At 40.0% G+C, this 17,844-nt stretch overlaps 1 protein-coding gene across 1 annotated transcript in view; it reads right to left on the bottom strand.

The window, feature by feature from the left end:
* The window catches only part of FHIT (fragile histidine triad), a 1,487,281-nt gene that overhangs the window by 161,401 nt on the left and 1,308,036 nt on the right, over positions 1 to 17,844 (bottom strand). The window contains exon 11 of the mRNA XM_011947204.1: positions 10,985 to 11,053. Coding sequence (XP_011802594.1) covers positions 10,985 to 11,053 — 69 coding nt within the window. The remainder of the gene's footprint in view (positions 1 to 10,984; positions 11,054 to 17,844) is intronic.

Below are 17,844 nucleotides of genomic sequence, written 5' to 3'. Positions count from 1 at the left end.
TGGCTACCAAACTGAATATCAATGGTAGACCTCACCTCTCAGTGACAAAAATATAACCACATTTTGAACACAAGCTGGGATTCTAAACATCAAGTTGTTTCCAGGACTCTACGTCTCCAAAAGCAGGCAACCTGGAGGCCTTAGGGTTTCCTCCTGCTGGCACGTGGCACACGAATGAACCTTGCTCCAAGCTAAGAAGTTACAGGATTTATTTATAAAGGTTGTTTGAATTACATGTATCATTCTTTTGTCTAAAGAATGATAGGTGATAATTTAAAAATAAAAACATTCACAAATGCTTTGGGACTTTAAAATTGTATTAATTTTTATCATCTGTTTCCCCCTAATTCTTGCTTATTTTGATTTTCTTCATTAAAAGAGAGATAAAGTCCAATGTTTGGGGGCTTTTCACTTTGGGGCCATTATATATTGAGGGAATCATGTCAATGCTTAATTCATATCTGTTTTCTCTTTGCCTAATTTATCCATTTCTACTCATAATTTATTTTTCCAATAGTCTTATTTTTTTTCTGTCCCTAATCCATATACTCTCATTTCTCTAAGTAAAAAAGATTTGGAAAAACTACTGAGATCTTGGTAGTATGCTTTAGCAGGTTAACTCCAAACTTACAAAAACTTTTTGGACAACTTTAAGTGACTTTATCAATAGCTATGTTGAGAACCTTGAATACAAACCTAAGATTTTTTTAAACACCCAAACGGCCCATTCTTCAAGCACTGTAGTTAAACTTAGGTTTCACTGCAGCAGCCACTGTGAGACTGAGAGCAGAACTATGAGAAGCAGGTAGGAAGACAGATGGACTACAGCAACAAGGACACCTCGGAGCAGGTGTTTTCCTCCTTCACTGGCAAGCACCTTAGAGCTTTCTGATGGAATGTATCTGTTTGGAGCGAGAATTCACTGTGGAGGGCAGATAGGACTCTGCACAAGAAAGCTTGATTCAGGAAACAATGAGGGAGGATCACATGGAATGGTTTGATAGAGTGGACTCACTATGGATGCTATGGATAGAGAGACACATAATTAAATTTTTCTTATTTCTCACTAACATGCAACTGAACATATTCAAACAACATAGGAGAGCAATTCTGGGAAACTAATCTAGGGTGGCTGACCTTAAAGCAAACTCTAGGAAAAAACCATGGCATCCTTTGCCCTGAAGCTCAACCTCTAGATACCTGTATCCTCCTCATCAACCACTCTTCAGCCTTCTTTCATTATTTTTCCTCTTTAGTGTCCAATGACTTCATGACGTTCCTTATAGGCCCCAGCTCACCATCACTACCATTATAGCCCTCCATGCTTCTCAACATTCCTCACTTGCTCAACTCGGTCAAATATGACTAGCCTGGGCCAGGCACAGGGGCCCATGCCTGTAATCCCAGTACTTTGGGAGGTCAAGCCAGGAGGATTGCTTGAGGCTAGGAGTTTGAGACCAGCCTGGACAACATTGTGAGACCTGTCTCTACAAAAAAAAAACAAAAAAACAAAAAAAAAACATTAGCCAGCTGTGGCGGTATGTGCCTGTAGTACTAGCCACTCAGGAGGCTGAGGCAGGGGGATCACTTGAGACCAAGGGTTTGAGGCTGTAGTGAGCTATGATTGGGCCACTGCTCCCCAGCCTGGCAACAGAGCAAGACCCTGTCTCTTAGGCAGAAAAAAAAGAGTTAATAAAATGACTAACCTGAATCATATACTGTGACAGTTAATATTGAGTGTCAACTTGATTGGACTGAAGGATGCAAAGTATTGTTATTGGGTGTGTCTGTGAGGGAATTGCCAAAGGAGATTAACATTTGAGTCAGTGGACTGGGAGATGCAGACCCACCCTCAATCTGGGTGGGTACCATCTAATCAGCTGTCAGCATGGCTAGAATAAAACAGGCACAAGAAGGTGGAAATAGCTGACTTGCTGAGTTTTCCAGCCTTCATCTTTCTCCTGTGCTGGATGCTTCCTGCCCTCGAACGTCGGACTCCCAGTTCTTTAGCTTATGGTCTCTTGGACTTATACCAGTGGTTTGCCAGGGGCTCTCGGGCCTTCAGCAACAGAGTGAAGGCTGCACTGTCAGCTTCCCTACTTTTGAGGTTTTGGGACTCGGACTGGCTTCCTTGCTCCTCAACTTGCAGATGGCCTATTGCGGGGCTTCACCTTGTGATTGTGCAAGTTAATACTCTTTAATAAACTCTCCTCCATATATATACATCTATCCTATTCGTTTTGTCCTGCTAGAGAACGCTAATACATATATTATCTGAATATTTGTTTCTGTGAGAAAAATGGGCACAAATAACTTTTAACCAGAAAAATGATTTTCTGCTAATTTTGTTTCTCTCTTTTGAGGAACATAGAGATTTAACTCAGTAATAATCTGACATAGGATAGGGTAAACCAGATGCTTACCCAGCTCTCTCATTATTAAAATAGGTAGCCAAAGAGCATTCAGAGATACAGAGGGAGTATTTGAGGTCATAGGCCATTAAATTAGCATTAATATATGCTTATTTGTTAGTTTCATCACATCTGGTTCTTTGAATAAAAAGTCTCCATTAATTTAGAAGAGCATATCAAGTTGTTATCTTATTCTGAATGAGAGATACCAAAGTTTTCATTCCAAAATTCTCAAATACCCAGAAACTTACCACTCGGTGGGAGGACATCAGTAAACCCAGAAGACAAAAAGCTAATTAACTGTCTCACTGAAACATTCCTTCCTTTTTGAAAAGTCAACTAGGGACCCATGGACTCTGAGCCCATTGTCAAATGGTGTGTGAAAGAGATCCAAGTTCAACAATAAATATCATCAGCAATATAATGGTTCTCTCCAGCCCTCAGGGCCAAATGGCCTGCATTTTAGCAAATTGATTTTGCTCATGAATTGTGTTAAGCCAAGCAATTGTTTCCCATGACATGCTTGAACCCACGTTTGCTTTGTCTATGAAATTCATGGTTGAATTTGTCCAATTGCTGATTGCTATTCCCATTTGCTTTAATAATAGTCACTTCCTTCATCAGTAATGGGTTTTATATACAGTGCACAGTCACAGTCATTCAATGTCACCCATAAACATTTGATGAATTGTCTGATACAGTTATGAGAGTTGCTTATTTGGGATACAGCTAGGGTAAGTCTTACTGAGTTAATGAGATGATATGACATTAGGCCATGGGTGTTTCTTCCCCCACATTAGCGATACACACTCTTTTATTCAAGGACCCATTTGGGTCATTACCATAATCTTCATCAACTTGTCAAGATAATGAAGGACCCACTGAGTTCAGGGAAGGCTTGGCATAATTCATGAAAATTTAAAGAGCATAGATGTAGAAAGAGTTTGGGCACTACAGATAAACAAGATCTACATAGACAACCACGAAGAAAGAGCTTCAGCAGACATTCTGCTTTGGAAGGGGGAGAGTTTGAGCTCAGTTTTGAGACAGAACCGAGGCTCCTATTCTGAAATGTCTAGGACATACTGCTGGAGGAAGAGAAGGTGAAAACAAACTTAGAGATGATAATCAAGGTTGGAAAGAAAGAAAGAGTAGCTCTCGAGCCTGCTTTCAGCAAATCCTACATCCGTATTTGTTATGGTCACATAAATCTGGGTTTGGTGGGAGGGGGCAAGTTAGTTATCAACTTTGACATGTGCCTACCAGACTTGCTTAGCAATCAGACAAGGTTTATAATTGCTTCCCCTAACCATTCCAGAGTACCACAATTTGTAGACTTCTGCACACTGATTTCTGACCAAAGGATTCTGTTCCATCAATGCCCCATTAAATTCACCTCAGATGGCTGATAGCACCATGTCGAAGTCTCACTCAGTGTGGCTATGAGTTAGTGAATTGACCCTCTGAAAAGCAATATATAGTCTCCTTTTAAATTATGTTAGAACTAGTAGAGAATTTCAAGTTCTTCTAGATCAACACGTTGGTTTTTTTAAATGTGTTCATTCGTTTTCAAATATTCACTGAAGGTCCAACCTACGCCAGATTAGATCCTTGCTCTTAAGACTGTAACACATAATTGGGGGATGCAGGTATTGAATAATAAAGTAATAAATTATGTCAAGTGTGGGAGGTGTTAAGAAGGAAACAGACATGGTAATATGATAGAGTTACTCTAGAGAGGACAGAGGATTAACTATTATAGATGAAATCAGAAAACAGTGAAAAGTACCCTTTGAGGAGGTGACTCAGAGATGAGATTTGAATGATGACATGAAGCCACATAAAGGGAAAGAGAAGATGATAGACGTTACAGGTGAAGAGAACAACATGTGCAAAGGCACTGAGGTGGGAACAAGAATGATATATTTGACAAAAGAAGTCAGTGGTAGTGAATGAGACTTACAGGAGCTGGGGAGATGGGGCAGGACCCACCACTGAAGTTAAAGAACTAACCTGGATTTTGGGTTTTACATTTAAGTCTTTAATCCATCTTGAGTTAATTTTTGTATAATATGTAAGGAAGGGGTCCAGTTTCTGTTTTCTGCATATGACTAGCCAGTCTTCCCAACACCATTTATTAAGTAAGTAATCCTTTCCCCATTCCTTGTTTTTGTCTGTCTGTCGAAGATCAGATGGTTGTAGATGTGTGATGTCATTTCTGAAGTCTCTGTTCTGTTCCATTGGTCTATATATCTGTTTTGGTACCAGTACCATGCTGTTTTGGTTACTGCAGTCTTGTATAGTTGAAAGTCAGATAGCATGATGCCTCCAGCTTTGTCCTTTTTGATTAGGATTGTCTTGGCTATATGAGCTCTTTTTTGGTTCCATATTAAATTTAAAGTAGTTTTTTCTAATTCTGCAAAGAAAGTCAACAGTAGCTTGATGGGAATAGCATTGAATCTATAAATTACTTTGGGCAATATGGCAATTTTCACAATATTGATTCTTCCTATCTGTGAGCATGGAATGTTTTTCCATTTGTTTGTATTCTTTTATTTCCTTGAGCAGTGGTCTGTAGTTCTTGAAGAGGTCCTTCACATCCCTTGTAAGTAGTAATCCTAGGTATTTTATTCTCTTTGTAGCAATTGTGAATGGGAGTTTGCTCATAATTTGGCTCTCTGACTATTATTGGTGTACAGGAATGTTTGTGATTTTTGCACATTGATTTTGTATCCTGAGACTTTGCTGAAGATGCTTATCAGCTTAAGGATGTTTTGGGCTGACACGATGGGGTTTTCTAAATATATAATCATGTCATCTGCAAACAGAGACTATTTGACTTCCTCTCTTTCTATTTGAACACCCTTTATTTCTTTCTCTTGCCTGATTGCCCTGGCCAGAACTTCCAATACTGTGTTGAATAGGAATGGTGAGAGAGGACATTCTTGTGTTGTGTTGTGTTGTGCTGGTTTCCAAAGGGAATGCTTCCAGCTTTTGCCCATTTAGTATGATATTGGCTATGGGTTTGTCATAAGTAGCTCTTATTATTTTGAGCTATGTTCAATCAATACCTAGTTTATTGAGAGTTTTTAACATGAAGGGATGTTGAATTTTCTCAAAGGCCTTTTCTGCATCTATTGAGATTATCATGTGGTTTTTGTCATTGGTTCTGTTTATGTGATGGATTACGTTTATTGATTCATGTATGTTGAACCAGCCTTGCATCCCAGAGATGAAGCTGACCTGATCATGGTGGACAAGCTTTTTCATGTACTGCTGTATTTGGTTTGCCAGTATTTTATTAAGGATTTTCACACCGATGTTCATCAGGGATATTGGTCTGAAGTTTTCTGTTTTTATTTTGTCTCTGCCAGGTTTTGGTATCAGGATGATGCTGGCCTCATAAAATGAATTAGGGAGGAGTCCCTCTTTTGGGATTGTTTGGAATGCTTTCAGAAGGAATGGTACCAGCTCCTCTCTGTACCTTAGGTAGAATTTGGCTGTGAATTAATCCAGTCATGGGCTTTTTTTGGTTGGGAGGCTATTAATTATTGTCTCAATTTCAGAACTTGTTAGAAAACCTAGGCAATACCATTCAGGACATAGGCATGGGCAAAGACTTCAAGATGAAAACACCAAAAAAAAAAAAAAAATTGCAACAAAAGCCAAAGTTGACAAATAGGATCTAACTAAAGAGTTTCTGCGCAGCAAAAGAAACTAGCATCAGAATGAACAGGCAACCTACAGAATGGGAGAAAAATTTTGCAATCTACCCACCTGACTAAGGTCTAATATCCAAAATCTACAAGGAACTTAAATAAATTTACAACAAACAAACAAACAAACAAAAAATCAAAAAGTGGGCAAAGAATATGAACAGACACTTCTCAAAAGAAGATATTTATGCAGCCAAGAAACACAAGAAAAAAGCTCATCATCACTGATCATTAGAGAAATGCAAATCAAAACCACAATGAGATAGCATCTCACACCAGTCAGAATGGCGATTATTAAAACAACAGATGTTGGTGAGGCCGTGAAGACATAGGAATGCTTTTACATTGTTGGTGGGAGTATAAATTAGTTCAACTATTGTGGAAGACTGTGTGGTGATTCCTCAAGGATCTAGAACCAGAAATACCATTTGACCCAGCAATCCTATTATTGAGTATATACCCAAAGGATTATAAATCATTCTACTATACACATGCATATCTATGTTTATTGCAGCACTATTTACAACAGCAAAGACTTGGAACCAACCCAAATGTCCATCAATGATAGACTGGATAAAGAAAAAGTGGTGCATATATACCATGGGATACTATGCAGCCATAAAAAAGAATGAGATCATATCTTTTGCAGGGACATGGATGAAGCTGGAAACCATCATTCTCAGCAAACTAACACAGGAACAGAAAACCAAAGATTGTATGTTCTCACTCATAAGTGGGAGCTGAACAATTAGAACACATGGACACACAGAGGGGAAGAACACACACTGGGGTCTGTTGGGGGTGGGGGCAATGGGGAGGGAAAGTATTAAGACAAACACCTAATGCATGTGGGGCTTAAAACCTAGATGACGAGTTGATAGGTGCAGCAAACCACCATGGTCCATGTGTACCTATGTAACACACCTGCACGTTCTGCACATGTATCCCGGAACTTGAAGTTAAAAACAACAACAACAACAAAAAACAAAACAAAACAAAAAAACTCACCTGGGGCCAGAGCACTGTAAATGAGTAGGCAGGGAGGTTAAACAGACGTTTCAGATAAACAGCATGCCCAGTATACCAGACAGAAGATCCTGGGGAATTGTAATCTTTGAGTAGCAGAGAGAAGAGGAGCAGCCCATGAAATAGGCAAAGATCTTAAACTCCAATGCCCTCAGGAGCTATGCATGCACCATCAGTCAGTGAAGAAAGCCTAGGTAGGAGGCAGACATGGCAACTGCATAGGCCTAGAGAATGAGCAATATGCCTAACAGCATTTAGATTCATTAAGAAATACTTTACAGCCACAATAGAGCAAATCACCAAAAATACTTTGCAGGCAAAAATAAAACACATATGAGGAGGCAAGCAAAGCCCAAGGACCATCAATATGCAATGCTGAGCTGCAGGAAAAGCAGGAAGTGGGCTGGGAATGAGAAAAAAATCAGTAAAGTGTGGTTTCCTATAGTTTTTTTAAAAAAAGGTTTTACCTTTTATTTCCATGAACTTAACAAAGAAAACAATATGTTTCACTAGACAGTCACCCAAACATTGTAATACTAACAACAACAACAACAACAACAAAAACCCACTATTTGTTACAGAACTTGTAAAACCTGAAAATGGTGGTAATGATCAAATGGTTCAAATGTGTGAGGAGAGGAATCACAAATCCAAGTGGCCCATCCACCGACCAAATGTAGATATCTTCTTGAAGAATTGTGGCCATCTGCTCTGTGCTTGAGTGAATCCAGGGATGGGAAGCTCACCCCCTTGTAAGGCACTCTTTAAGTGTTCAGAAGGTTTTTTCACTTTGACCTGTTATTATGTAGAGCTAATGATATCTGCCACCTTGTAGTCCGATAATCACAGATATGCCCTCTGGAGTCACATAGAATGTATTTAATACCTTTCCAACTGCCAGCCCTTCAGATAATTTGGAAACAGTGACTCTGTTACTATCTTCCCTCTACAAGTCTTTCTTTTTCCAGGCAAAACATTCCTACCATCAACTACTCCCCACATCTGTTTTCAGACCCAACCGCCCTTCTTATGAACCTTCTTATTTGTCACTAACCATCTTAAAACAGTGCCCAGAAAGAACACAATGTTCCTAGCCAATTTATACTCTGGGGCTTCTTTAGGCATAATTTTCTATGTCTGCAGCAGTAGAAATACAATTACATTTTATGGAGCTCAGCCTCCTGCTGTTCCTGTTTCCTACCTCCCACCCTCCAAGGCAGTCTGTTTGTTGAATGTCCTGAACAGATGCATAATCTAGAGCGAGTGCTCCCATCAATATAAAGAATGCCATCCCTCATCACTCCATCGCTTCTGATTAAGATCACTTGGTCTAATGTACATTAAGTTCTATACCAATAATGCCTGTGCAGTGCTGCATGCTTTTCATGCCTCTTTCTGAACACTGTGTTATTAGATACTCAGCCTAGAGAAGCATTTTCATACAAAGAGGAAGACAAAACTGAGAATGAATGGTTAAAGACAAAGGGGAAAATTGGGAATCTCACCGTTGGAAAGAATGGTAGATGGGAATATCCAATGACCTGGCTTTGAATCTGGTTCTCTACTAACCATTGCTACTTAAAAAAATAGTAATAATAACAATAAGAACAGAAACTGCTATCTATTAACAAATTCTTGGTAAGTACCAAGCCCTGAAACAAGTCTTTCAGGCTTCGATATCATATGGTTAGGAGATGCCACTGGGATTTGAACTTACTTCTGCCTGTTTCTGGACTTCAGTCTCTACACAGTCTTCTACCACAATCTCCCTTAGTGGATACTGTCTATACTACATATGACTTATACCACTGACTTAAAAAAAAAAAGAAAAGAAAGAACTCTTACAGTAATTACTTCTCCTGAGATGATCCTCCAAAATGTGGGAAGTAGAAACATGTGTTTTCTTATCTGTGGGGCCATCAGAGCATGCAGACAAGGGCAAAAGAATAAGAGAGGAGAGAGAGGCCATACACCAACCACAGTGCTGTACATTGTGTCTTGAACTGGGCTGAAATGTAACCATGCAGCTTCTGTTTCAAGCACATTTGGAACATCGACAAGATTTCAAGGTGACTATTCAGCCTAAGAAAACAGTGCTTTCAAGCACTTTTAATGCTACCTTAGCAGTACTTACTAGTATATAATTCATGTGCTAATTTATTCATTAAAACAGTCTGTATTTGGCAACATTTTATTAACCTTAGTTTACATTACTGAGATTGGTATTTGTATTTTAATTATATCTCTTTATAATTACTCTATAATTCTGATTTTCTTCCAGTGTGAACTGAGCCCTTATCAATCCCCAAACTGTATTCTACATCCAATGAAAATGAGTTCAAATTATAGTTTTATAGAATATGGCTTTGGAAAACCCAGAGAGCCTATTCTCAAAGGTAGTCATGCATCAGAGCCTCCTGAGGATTTCCTTATATAATGACTGATCTAAGTGCTGTGCAATCAACTCGATCAGAATCTCCAGGGACGGGACCTCCTGAGAATTGAGATCTGCAGCGACTAGTCCACAAATCAGCACTTAGGTACTGGTGGCTAGATTATTTCCACTCTACGCACATCCACTACAGGTCTTGGAAAACATAGGAAGCAAAAGATAGTAAGGGTTATCCTAAAGGCAGAATAACCAGCCACTTCATGAAATCCAATGCGTCTCAGAAACATTAATTATAAGTTTCATTATTAACTGCTGACCTATTGTTCTTTATTTTCAGGGTTTGAGTTGCCATTTTAATGTCAGTACTGCAAAGAAGCCCTATAGACACACACACAAAAAGTTGCATAGATTTTAACTGGTCCCTGGAAATGAGGTAGAGATAATCATGTGGTTTATTTGATAGAGCCACATGACAAACAATCTAGATAAACAATATGTTTTAAAATGCATTCTCAAAGAGTTAGAACAGTAATGTCAAATAGACAGCAAATATGATACCTCCCTCCTATCTGATGCCCTTGGCAGGCATTGCTAATCAATCACAGCACTTTTCCTTGCATCCACAAACAGCCTCAAAGTCCTTTTAACCAATCACTCCAGGGTACTAGTGCTATCTAATCTGCTCTACCATGTGGGGGACATACTTTCTCCTCTTTGGCTAGAATAAACAGGTAAACTGAAATCACCTTATATTTTATGACAGCCTGATCCATGACAGGCTCTACACTCCACACGGTGGAAATGGGCATCTGAAGGTTCTCACGTAGACAGGGCTTTAGGTGAGGATCACCTGGCTCTTGCCGATTCAAATTTGTAGTGGTTTTACACTTATATCTTTGAATGGGAGTACTTAGAAATAAATTAACTTCTTTAATATTTATGATATGTGAGTTACACTTATTCAAATCAACCTAGTTTTTGCTAACGATTATTCAAAGTTTCACTTTGAATAAATGCTGTTGGGAATGACAAGCTGAGTTCCAAAGTGTTTTAAAAATTAAGTGTAGCATTTAACTAAAACAATCATATATCAATCTGCTTGATTTTCACCGGTAGCACCATAGGTTTTCTTCTGTGGAGATTCTGGGCCATATCTCCATGGAAATATTTACTGTACTGGTAAATGACAGGATAGAAATCACAAGGACACTTGTTTTCTGCTGGTTTTCATTTGAAAAAGAAAATCATTAGAATTAATTAGTCTTGGGTTCCCATGATGGCCATTCTTGACTCCTTGGCCTCTACTGCCACTTTCCAAGTCAGACTAAATAGAATTCCATTTCAGACCATATCTAGGATAATACCTGATTCATTAGGTTGATGTCATCCCAACGACAGTCCGTGTGATCAAACAATAAGATCAGAGAGAGCAGACCTACCTTCTCATAGATGCTGTCATTCCTGTGAAAGTCTCCAGTCTTCCTGGGAAGAACATGGACGTGAACGTGCTGAAAATGTACAAGAAATAAAAAATAAAAAATGTGATTATCTCCTCATGTATTTTTAGACTTGACAGTGATGATCTCATGAAGCCCAATTAATCCACGATAGTTCCTGCTGGGTTATTTTTCAGAGGAAGTTGATATCCACCTTTGGTAACTCTACCTGAATTCTGCCAAGAAGAGAATGCACTAAGCAAGAGAGAACAACTTGGTGGTATATATATAAGAGTTGGACTGAAATGCTAGAGTGTTTCAGAGGCTCTATGGAATTATTCATGGTTGTCAGTCTTGGCTGTAGTTAGCCAGTGCTTTGAAATGACAGCACATCTTCAAAGGTGACCATCATGACTCTGAATCTGACAAGAAATAAGAATTGGCTAACAGAGAACTGCATAAGTAAAGAGGGAATGAATGAGAGTAGCAAGTAGTATGGGCAGAATTACAGACTCAGAGCTTTGAGAAATAATCGTATAATAGTAATATAAACAGTTCTCATTTATTAAGCATTTACTTCCTATGATAAGGAAAGCTGTGTGTTTGGCATTCTGTCATTTAGTACTCTTAAAAATCCTGTGAGACAGCCGGGCGTGGTGGCTCACACCTGTAATCCCAGCACCTTGGGAAACCAAGGGGGCCAGATCACGAGGTCAGGAGATCGAGACCATCCTGGCCAACACGGTGAAACCCTGTCTCTACTGAAAATACAAAAACAAAAAATTAGGAGGCTGAGGCAGGCAGGAGAATGGCGTGAACCCAGGAGGCAGAGCTTGCAGTGAGACGAGATCACGCCACTGCATTCCAGCCTGGGCGACAGAGTGAGACTCCTTCTCAAAAAAAAAAAAAAAATCCTGTGAGGCAAGGTCTACTATGATCTCCATTTCACAGAAGAGGAAATCAATGTTCAGTGAGGCCAGAGCACCACAGGAAGTAAAAGTCAGCACCGGAAACGAGGCCTCTTGGCTTTTGCTCCCACATGTTTCATTAGCATATGCACTGCTTCTGCAAACTTAATCTTTTAAATAGTCCATTTCCCTAGTCTACTAAAGCACCCAGGTAATATACATAGCAATGCTATTATGCAATGATCATGAATCAAGGCTCAGAGCATATCTAATTCAATATATTCTTCAAGGCTAAACTGCCATTTGAAAGTTTTACTTTCCAAATAGCCTCTCTAGTACCTTGTGTGAAGTTAAACCTCATTTCTGCCCTTGAGCTGTGTTCCACTTTTATTACAAACCATGGGGAGGAATGTGAAAATGAAGAGCTTAAATAGAGAGAGGCAGACAGTGGGTCAAACCTCATCCCTGATCACCCACCCCTTCTTGATTACTGCGATCGGGCTCCAAGGCTCCAAAAGGCCTCCAGAGAACATAAGATTAAGTGTCCCTGTGGCTTTGCAGTACAAGGAGGGGGAAAATGATACCCTATTTAAGCTGAGGCAGGGTACAATGTGGTCCAAGGTGAATGAAGCAGAGAGGAGCTTCAAAGCAGCCCCTGAGCACAGTTCCCAAAGAGTGACATGTTTTTGCCAGAATATTCACCAGTCAATGATAAAGCCAGTCACGGATCTCTCAGCAACTGGGCCAAGTGTGTATTTAAGTCACAAAGATTATGTGAGCATGGAGAGAGAAAGTGAAAGAACAAACAAGGAAAAAATAAATCACAAACTACCCATGAAACCAAATTCTTAGGAGAAAGCCAGGCAGGTGGGCCTGGGCTGAAATCTATTGAAATCTCTAGATGGGCTGACTTAAAAGCAAAACCAGGAAAATAACATAGCACAAGGATACAGACCACCCTTAGAAGGAGCCTTCACTCACTCTTTAATTCCAGAATCTCCTGCTATCCTTTCTTCTTTTCCTCTTTTTCTCCTTTCTTCTCTCCTTCCCCCTCCTCCTTTCTTCCCCTCTTCCTCCCTCCCATCTATCCATCTTTTATCACCTCCCTTGTACATTCTAGGAAGTTCTGGACCAGTGTCTTGCAGTTAAACATCCTAATACAAATCCTGGACCTACCACAAACTAACTGTGTGACCTTGCCTCACAAAGTCTATGTGTCAGTATCCTTATCTATATGGGGATTATAATGGTTGCTACCTCACAGGGTTAAGAGGATTAAGTCTGCTAACCATGTGCTGAGCATTCAGCTTTGCATGTAGTTACTACTCATTACCTAGAAATGTACAAGAATTACTTTTATTATTTAAAAAAACAAATTTAAACCTGAAGACCAAGTAGACATCACATTCAGGGACTGATTTCTGCACCAGCAAAAAAAAAAAAAAAAAAAAGGAAAGATATTAAGAAGCTCCTTGAATGAGGGCATGGTTTAAGCATCTCTTTTGCAAAAGCTGGTTTCTGTTGCTTTGACTAGCCATTCTCAATCTTCCATCGGTACTTGGGGCTTCCTAAAATGCAGACTACAGGGCCCCGAAAGTCCACATTTCTAACAAGCTTTCAGCTGATGCTGGTCTAATGTCACACTTTGAGAACCACTGGCTTACAATATCCATCTGGTTTCTTACCTCGCTTCTGCCAGTGTGGACACTGAGGTCACTCACTGTTTTGCCTGCCCTACTGCATTATGTGTAGACTCTTTATCTCTTTTCTTGTTTTTTCCTCTTTTCCTTCCTTCTATCTTTTCTTTCTCTTCTTTTCCTCCTTCGTTTTTATTTTTTTCCCTTCCCTTCGTTCTTTTCTCTCTCCCCACAGAATCTCACTCTGTCACCCAGGATGGAGTACAGTGATACAATCATAGCTCACCGCAGCCTTCAACTCCCAGGCTCAAGAGATCCTCCTGCCTCAGCCTCCCAAAGCTGGGACTACAGGTGCATGCCACCACACCAAGCTAACTTTTTTTTTTTTTTCATATTTTTTAGCAATGGAGTTCTCACTATGTTGCCCAGTCTGGTCTCAAACTCCTGGCCTCAAGCAATTCCCTCTCCTCAGCCTCCCAAGTAGCTGGCATTATAGGTGTAAGCTACTACATCCAGTATGTGGAGACATCTTTTCGAATGCTTCTCTGGCTTTCTGCACTCTGACCACTCTCCTTGCCTGGTCCTCAGGAATATGCCTGTTAGTATCCACTACTAACATACGGTGGGCTGTGAACCTACACTTGGGAACCCCCAGGGTCCAGGTCTATCCCCTGCCTCCTTTTCTTTATCCTCCTCTTCTGGGTTTAGTGTTCAGGGCTATCTCTATAGGCTGTGTTACCACCACGTGCTAGAAAACCCACTCTTGATCACTGGTAACCACTTGAAATTCGCTGTGACAGACTAAAGACAGTAAACAGCTCACTGTACAGGTAGTTTTTCCCAAGGGCATAGATCTCAACCCACCCTGATATCTTGACATAAATTCTTAACAGCTCACTGTACAGGTAGTTTTTCCCAAGGGCATAGATCTCAACCCACCCTGATATCTTGACATAAATTCTTAAGTGACAGGGTGATCACAGGATGCTGACAACCCACTCGGCTTCTCAGAACAGGGAAATCATGATAAAGCCAGCTCAAAGCCTCATTGCTGTGAAAAAATATCATCACTATGGCCTTCTAATAGAATGACATTCTGATAAAACCCTATGAATATCAGAGATGAGGATAATTTGATACAATCTGTTCTTAGTGGTTTCATATTAAGCTGTGGTGATCACAACTTACTTTTCTAAGTGCCAACAAAACATCTATTTAATAAAAGCCTTCCACAAATTTGCTGGGAGTTGCAGTTTAGCTGCTTGAGTTAGAAGAGTATCTTTTTAAAGTCCCATGACACATTCCACACCAAAAATGTTTTCACGGTCAAATAACATTTCACAAAGATCATTATCACATTAAAGTATGAGAACTTCCACACAAAAGATGCTTGTTTAACTTCATCTAATATAGCATTCTGGAAACTTATTTAATTATGGAGTCCTGATTTTTATTCATGTAACAGTTCTGTAGACTTTTCTAAAGCATACATTCATTCACTCAAAAATATGTATTTCTAGGTGCTATTCTAGGAACGAGGGATATGGTAATGAACAAGACAAAGCCTCTGTCCCCATAGAGCTTATATTCCAATGGGTGATGCAGAAGATAAGGAAATGACTAACTTTACATTCTAATTTTGGATAGAAATAAGTGTCATGAAGAAAAACATAATGGCATAAGGTAAATACTGAGCACTGAGCCATTCTAACGTTTGAAGTTTGGGAAGAGAAGTAGGACCCAATTTAAGGCTGTAGTTAAGGAAAGAGGCAAAATCAAGAGAGGGTAAGTTCCAACAGCCCAGAGAACAAATTTCAAAGAGGGTATCACTAACAGTGTGAAATGTTTTTGAAAGCTTGAATTGTTTCAGTAAGGCTAGGAGAACAAAATACCATGAAAAGATGCTCAACATTATTATTAGTCATTAGGGAAATACAAATGAAAACCACACTGAGCTACCACTTCATACCCACTAGAAAGGCAATAATCAGAAGACACAATAACAAGTGTTGGGCAGAGTGTGGAGAACTGGAACCCTCCTACACTACTGGGAATGTAAAATCACGCAGCTACTTTGGAAAACAGTTTGGCAGTTCCTCAAAAATGTTTAATATGGAGTTACCATCTGACTCAGATTTCTGATCCTAACACATACCCAAGAGAACTGCAGACATATGCCCATACAAAAACTTGTATGTGAATGTTTACAGCAACATTATTCACAATCACCAAAAAGTATAAACAACCCAAATGACTATCAACTGATCAATGGTAAACAAAGTGCAGTATATGAAGACAATAGGATATGATTTGAACATAAAAAGGAGTGATATACACTAAGTGAAAGCATCATGCTCAGGGAAATAAGCCAGACAAAAACGGCCACATATTATACAACACCATTTATATGAAAATGCCAAACTAGGCTGATTCATAGAGAAAGAAAGATTTGTGGTTGTGAAGAGAGATGCAGGGTAACTGCTAACGGGCACAGGGTTTCTTTTGGGTTAAAGGATATGTTCTGGAATTATATAGCAGTGATGGTTGCACAACTTTGTGACTATACTAAAAGGATGAACTGTGTACTTTAATAGGGTTTCTTTTACATTATGTGAATTATATCTCAACAAAGCTATTACTCAAAATAAAACAAAACAAAACAAAACAAAACTGCAGGCCGGGCGCTGTGGTTCATGTCTGTAATTCCAGCACTTTGGGAGGCTGAGGTGGGTGGATCACGAGGTCAGGAGTTCAAGACCAGTCTGACCAACATGGTGAAACCTTGTCTCTACTAAAAATACACAAAAAGTTAGCCAGACTTGGTGGCACATGCCTGTAATCCCAGCTACTCGGGAGGCCGAGGCAGGAGAATCATGTGAACCCAGGAGGCAGAGGTTGCAGTGAGCCGAGATTGTGCCACTGCACTCCAGTGTGGGCGACAGAGCAAGACTCCATTTAAAAAACAAACAAACAAACAAACAAACAAAAACCAAAACTTAACTGCAGTGGGTTTCAGAGCAAGCAGGAAGTGAAGAAATAGAGACAGTGTGCAGTGCCGTCATTTTTAGAGGCTCTATCTCTTCTGTGCTGTCTCTGCTCCTTCCTCCATCTCTTTGAACATATCTCTTCTGCCCATACTCACCTGAAGATTGTCAGTGTGGTCATACCGATATCTTTTTTCCTTGTCAGAGTATATTGTAATTCAATTCTAAGGGACACAAACATGGTTCATGGTGGAGGAAAGGGCAAGAAAGGCTGAATAGCGACCCTGCTCCACAGCTGGGGTCCTACAACCTCAACCAGTTGGCCCTGTGTGAATCCTTCTCCCTCACATGTGCCAATGAGTAACTCCAGAAGGCAGGTCTGATTCTAAAGAATAACAGACGATATTGTGGTCAAAAGATAATGGCCACCTTCAAAGACATCCATGTCCTAATCCCTGACCTGTGATTCTATTAAGTTACAAAAGATAAATTATGGCTGCACATGAATTAAGGTTACTAACCAGCTGATCTTAAGATTGGGAGAGATATCATAGATTTTCCAGGTTTGGCCCAATGTCATCAGGAGTCCTTAAAACTGGAAGAGGGTGAACATCATCAAAACTGTAAGAATGTGAAAAGCCAAGCCAGAGACTGGCAGAAAGGATTTGCAAATCACCTATCTGATAAGGGAAGTAGGTCCAGAACACATAAAGAATTACTTACAACTAAGTAATAAAAAGACAACAATCCTAAGTAAAATGGGTAAAGGATATGGGCAGACATTTCTCCAAAGAGGATGGATAAATAAATACATGAAAAGATGCTTAACATCCTTAGCCCAAAACCACAATGACAATATCACTTAACAAATACTAGGGTAACTGTAATAAAAAGGACAGATAGGCCGGGTGCAGCGGCTCACGCCTGTAATCCCAGCACTTTGGGAGGCCGAGGCGGGTGGATCACAAGGTCAGGAGTTCCAAACCAGCCTGGCCAATATAGCGAAACCCTGTCTCCACTGAAAAATACAAAAATTAGCCAGGCGTGGTGGCGGGCGCCTGTAATCCCAGCTACTCAGGAGACTGAGGTAGGAGAATCACCTGAACCCAGGAGGTGGAGGTTGCAGTGAGCCGAGATTGCACCACTGCACTCCAGCGTGGGTGACACAGTGAGTCCATCTCAAAAAAAAAAAAAAAAAGATAACAACAAATGCTGGCAAGCAAGTGGAGAAATTGGAACCCTAGTACAAGCTGGTGCAGATGCAAAATGGTAAGGCTGCTTTAGAAAACAATTTCTGCAGTTCCCCAAAAGGTTAACAATGTTACCATATGACC

Source organism: Colobus angolensis, unplaced genomic scaffold (assembly GCF_000951035.1).
Source record: "Colobus angolensis palliatus isolate OR3802 unplaced genomic scaffold, Cang.pa_1.0 Scaffold26, whole genome shotgun sequence".
Taxonomy (NCBI): Eukaryota; Metazoa; Chordata; class Mammalia; order Primates; family Cercopithecidae; genus Colobus; species Colobus angolensis.
This window is presented reverse-complemented; position numbering and strand designations above follow the sequence as displayed.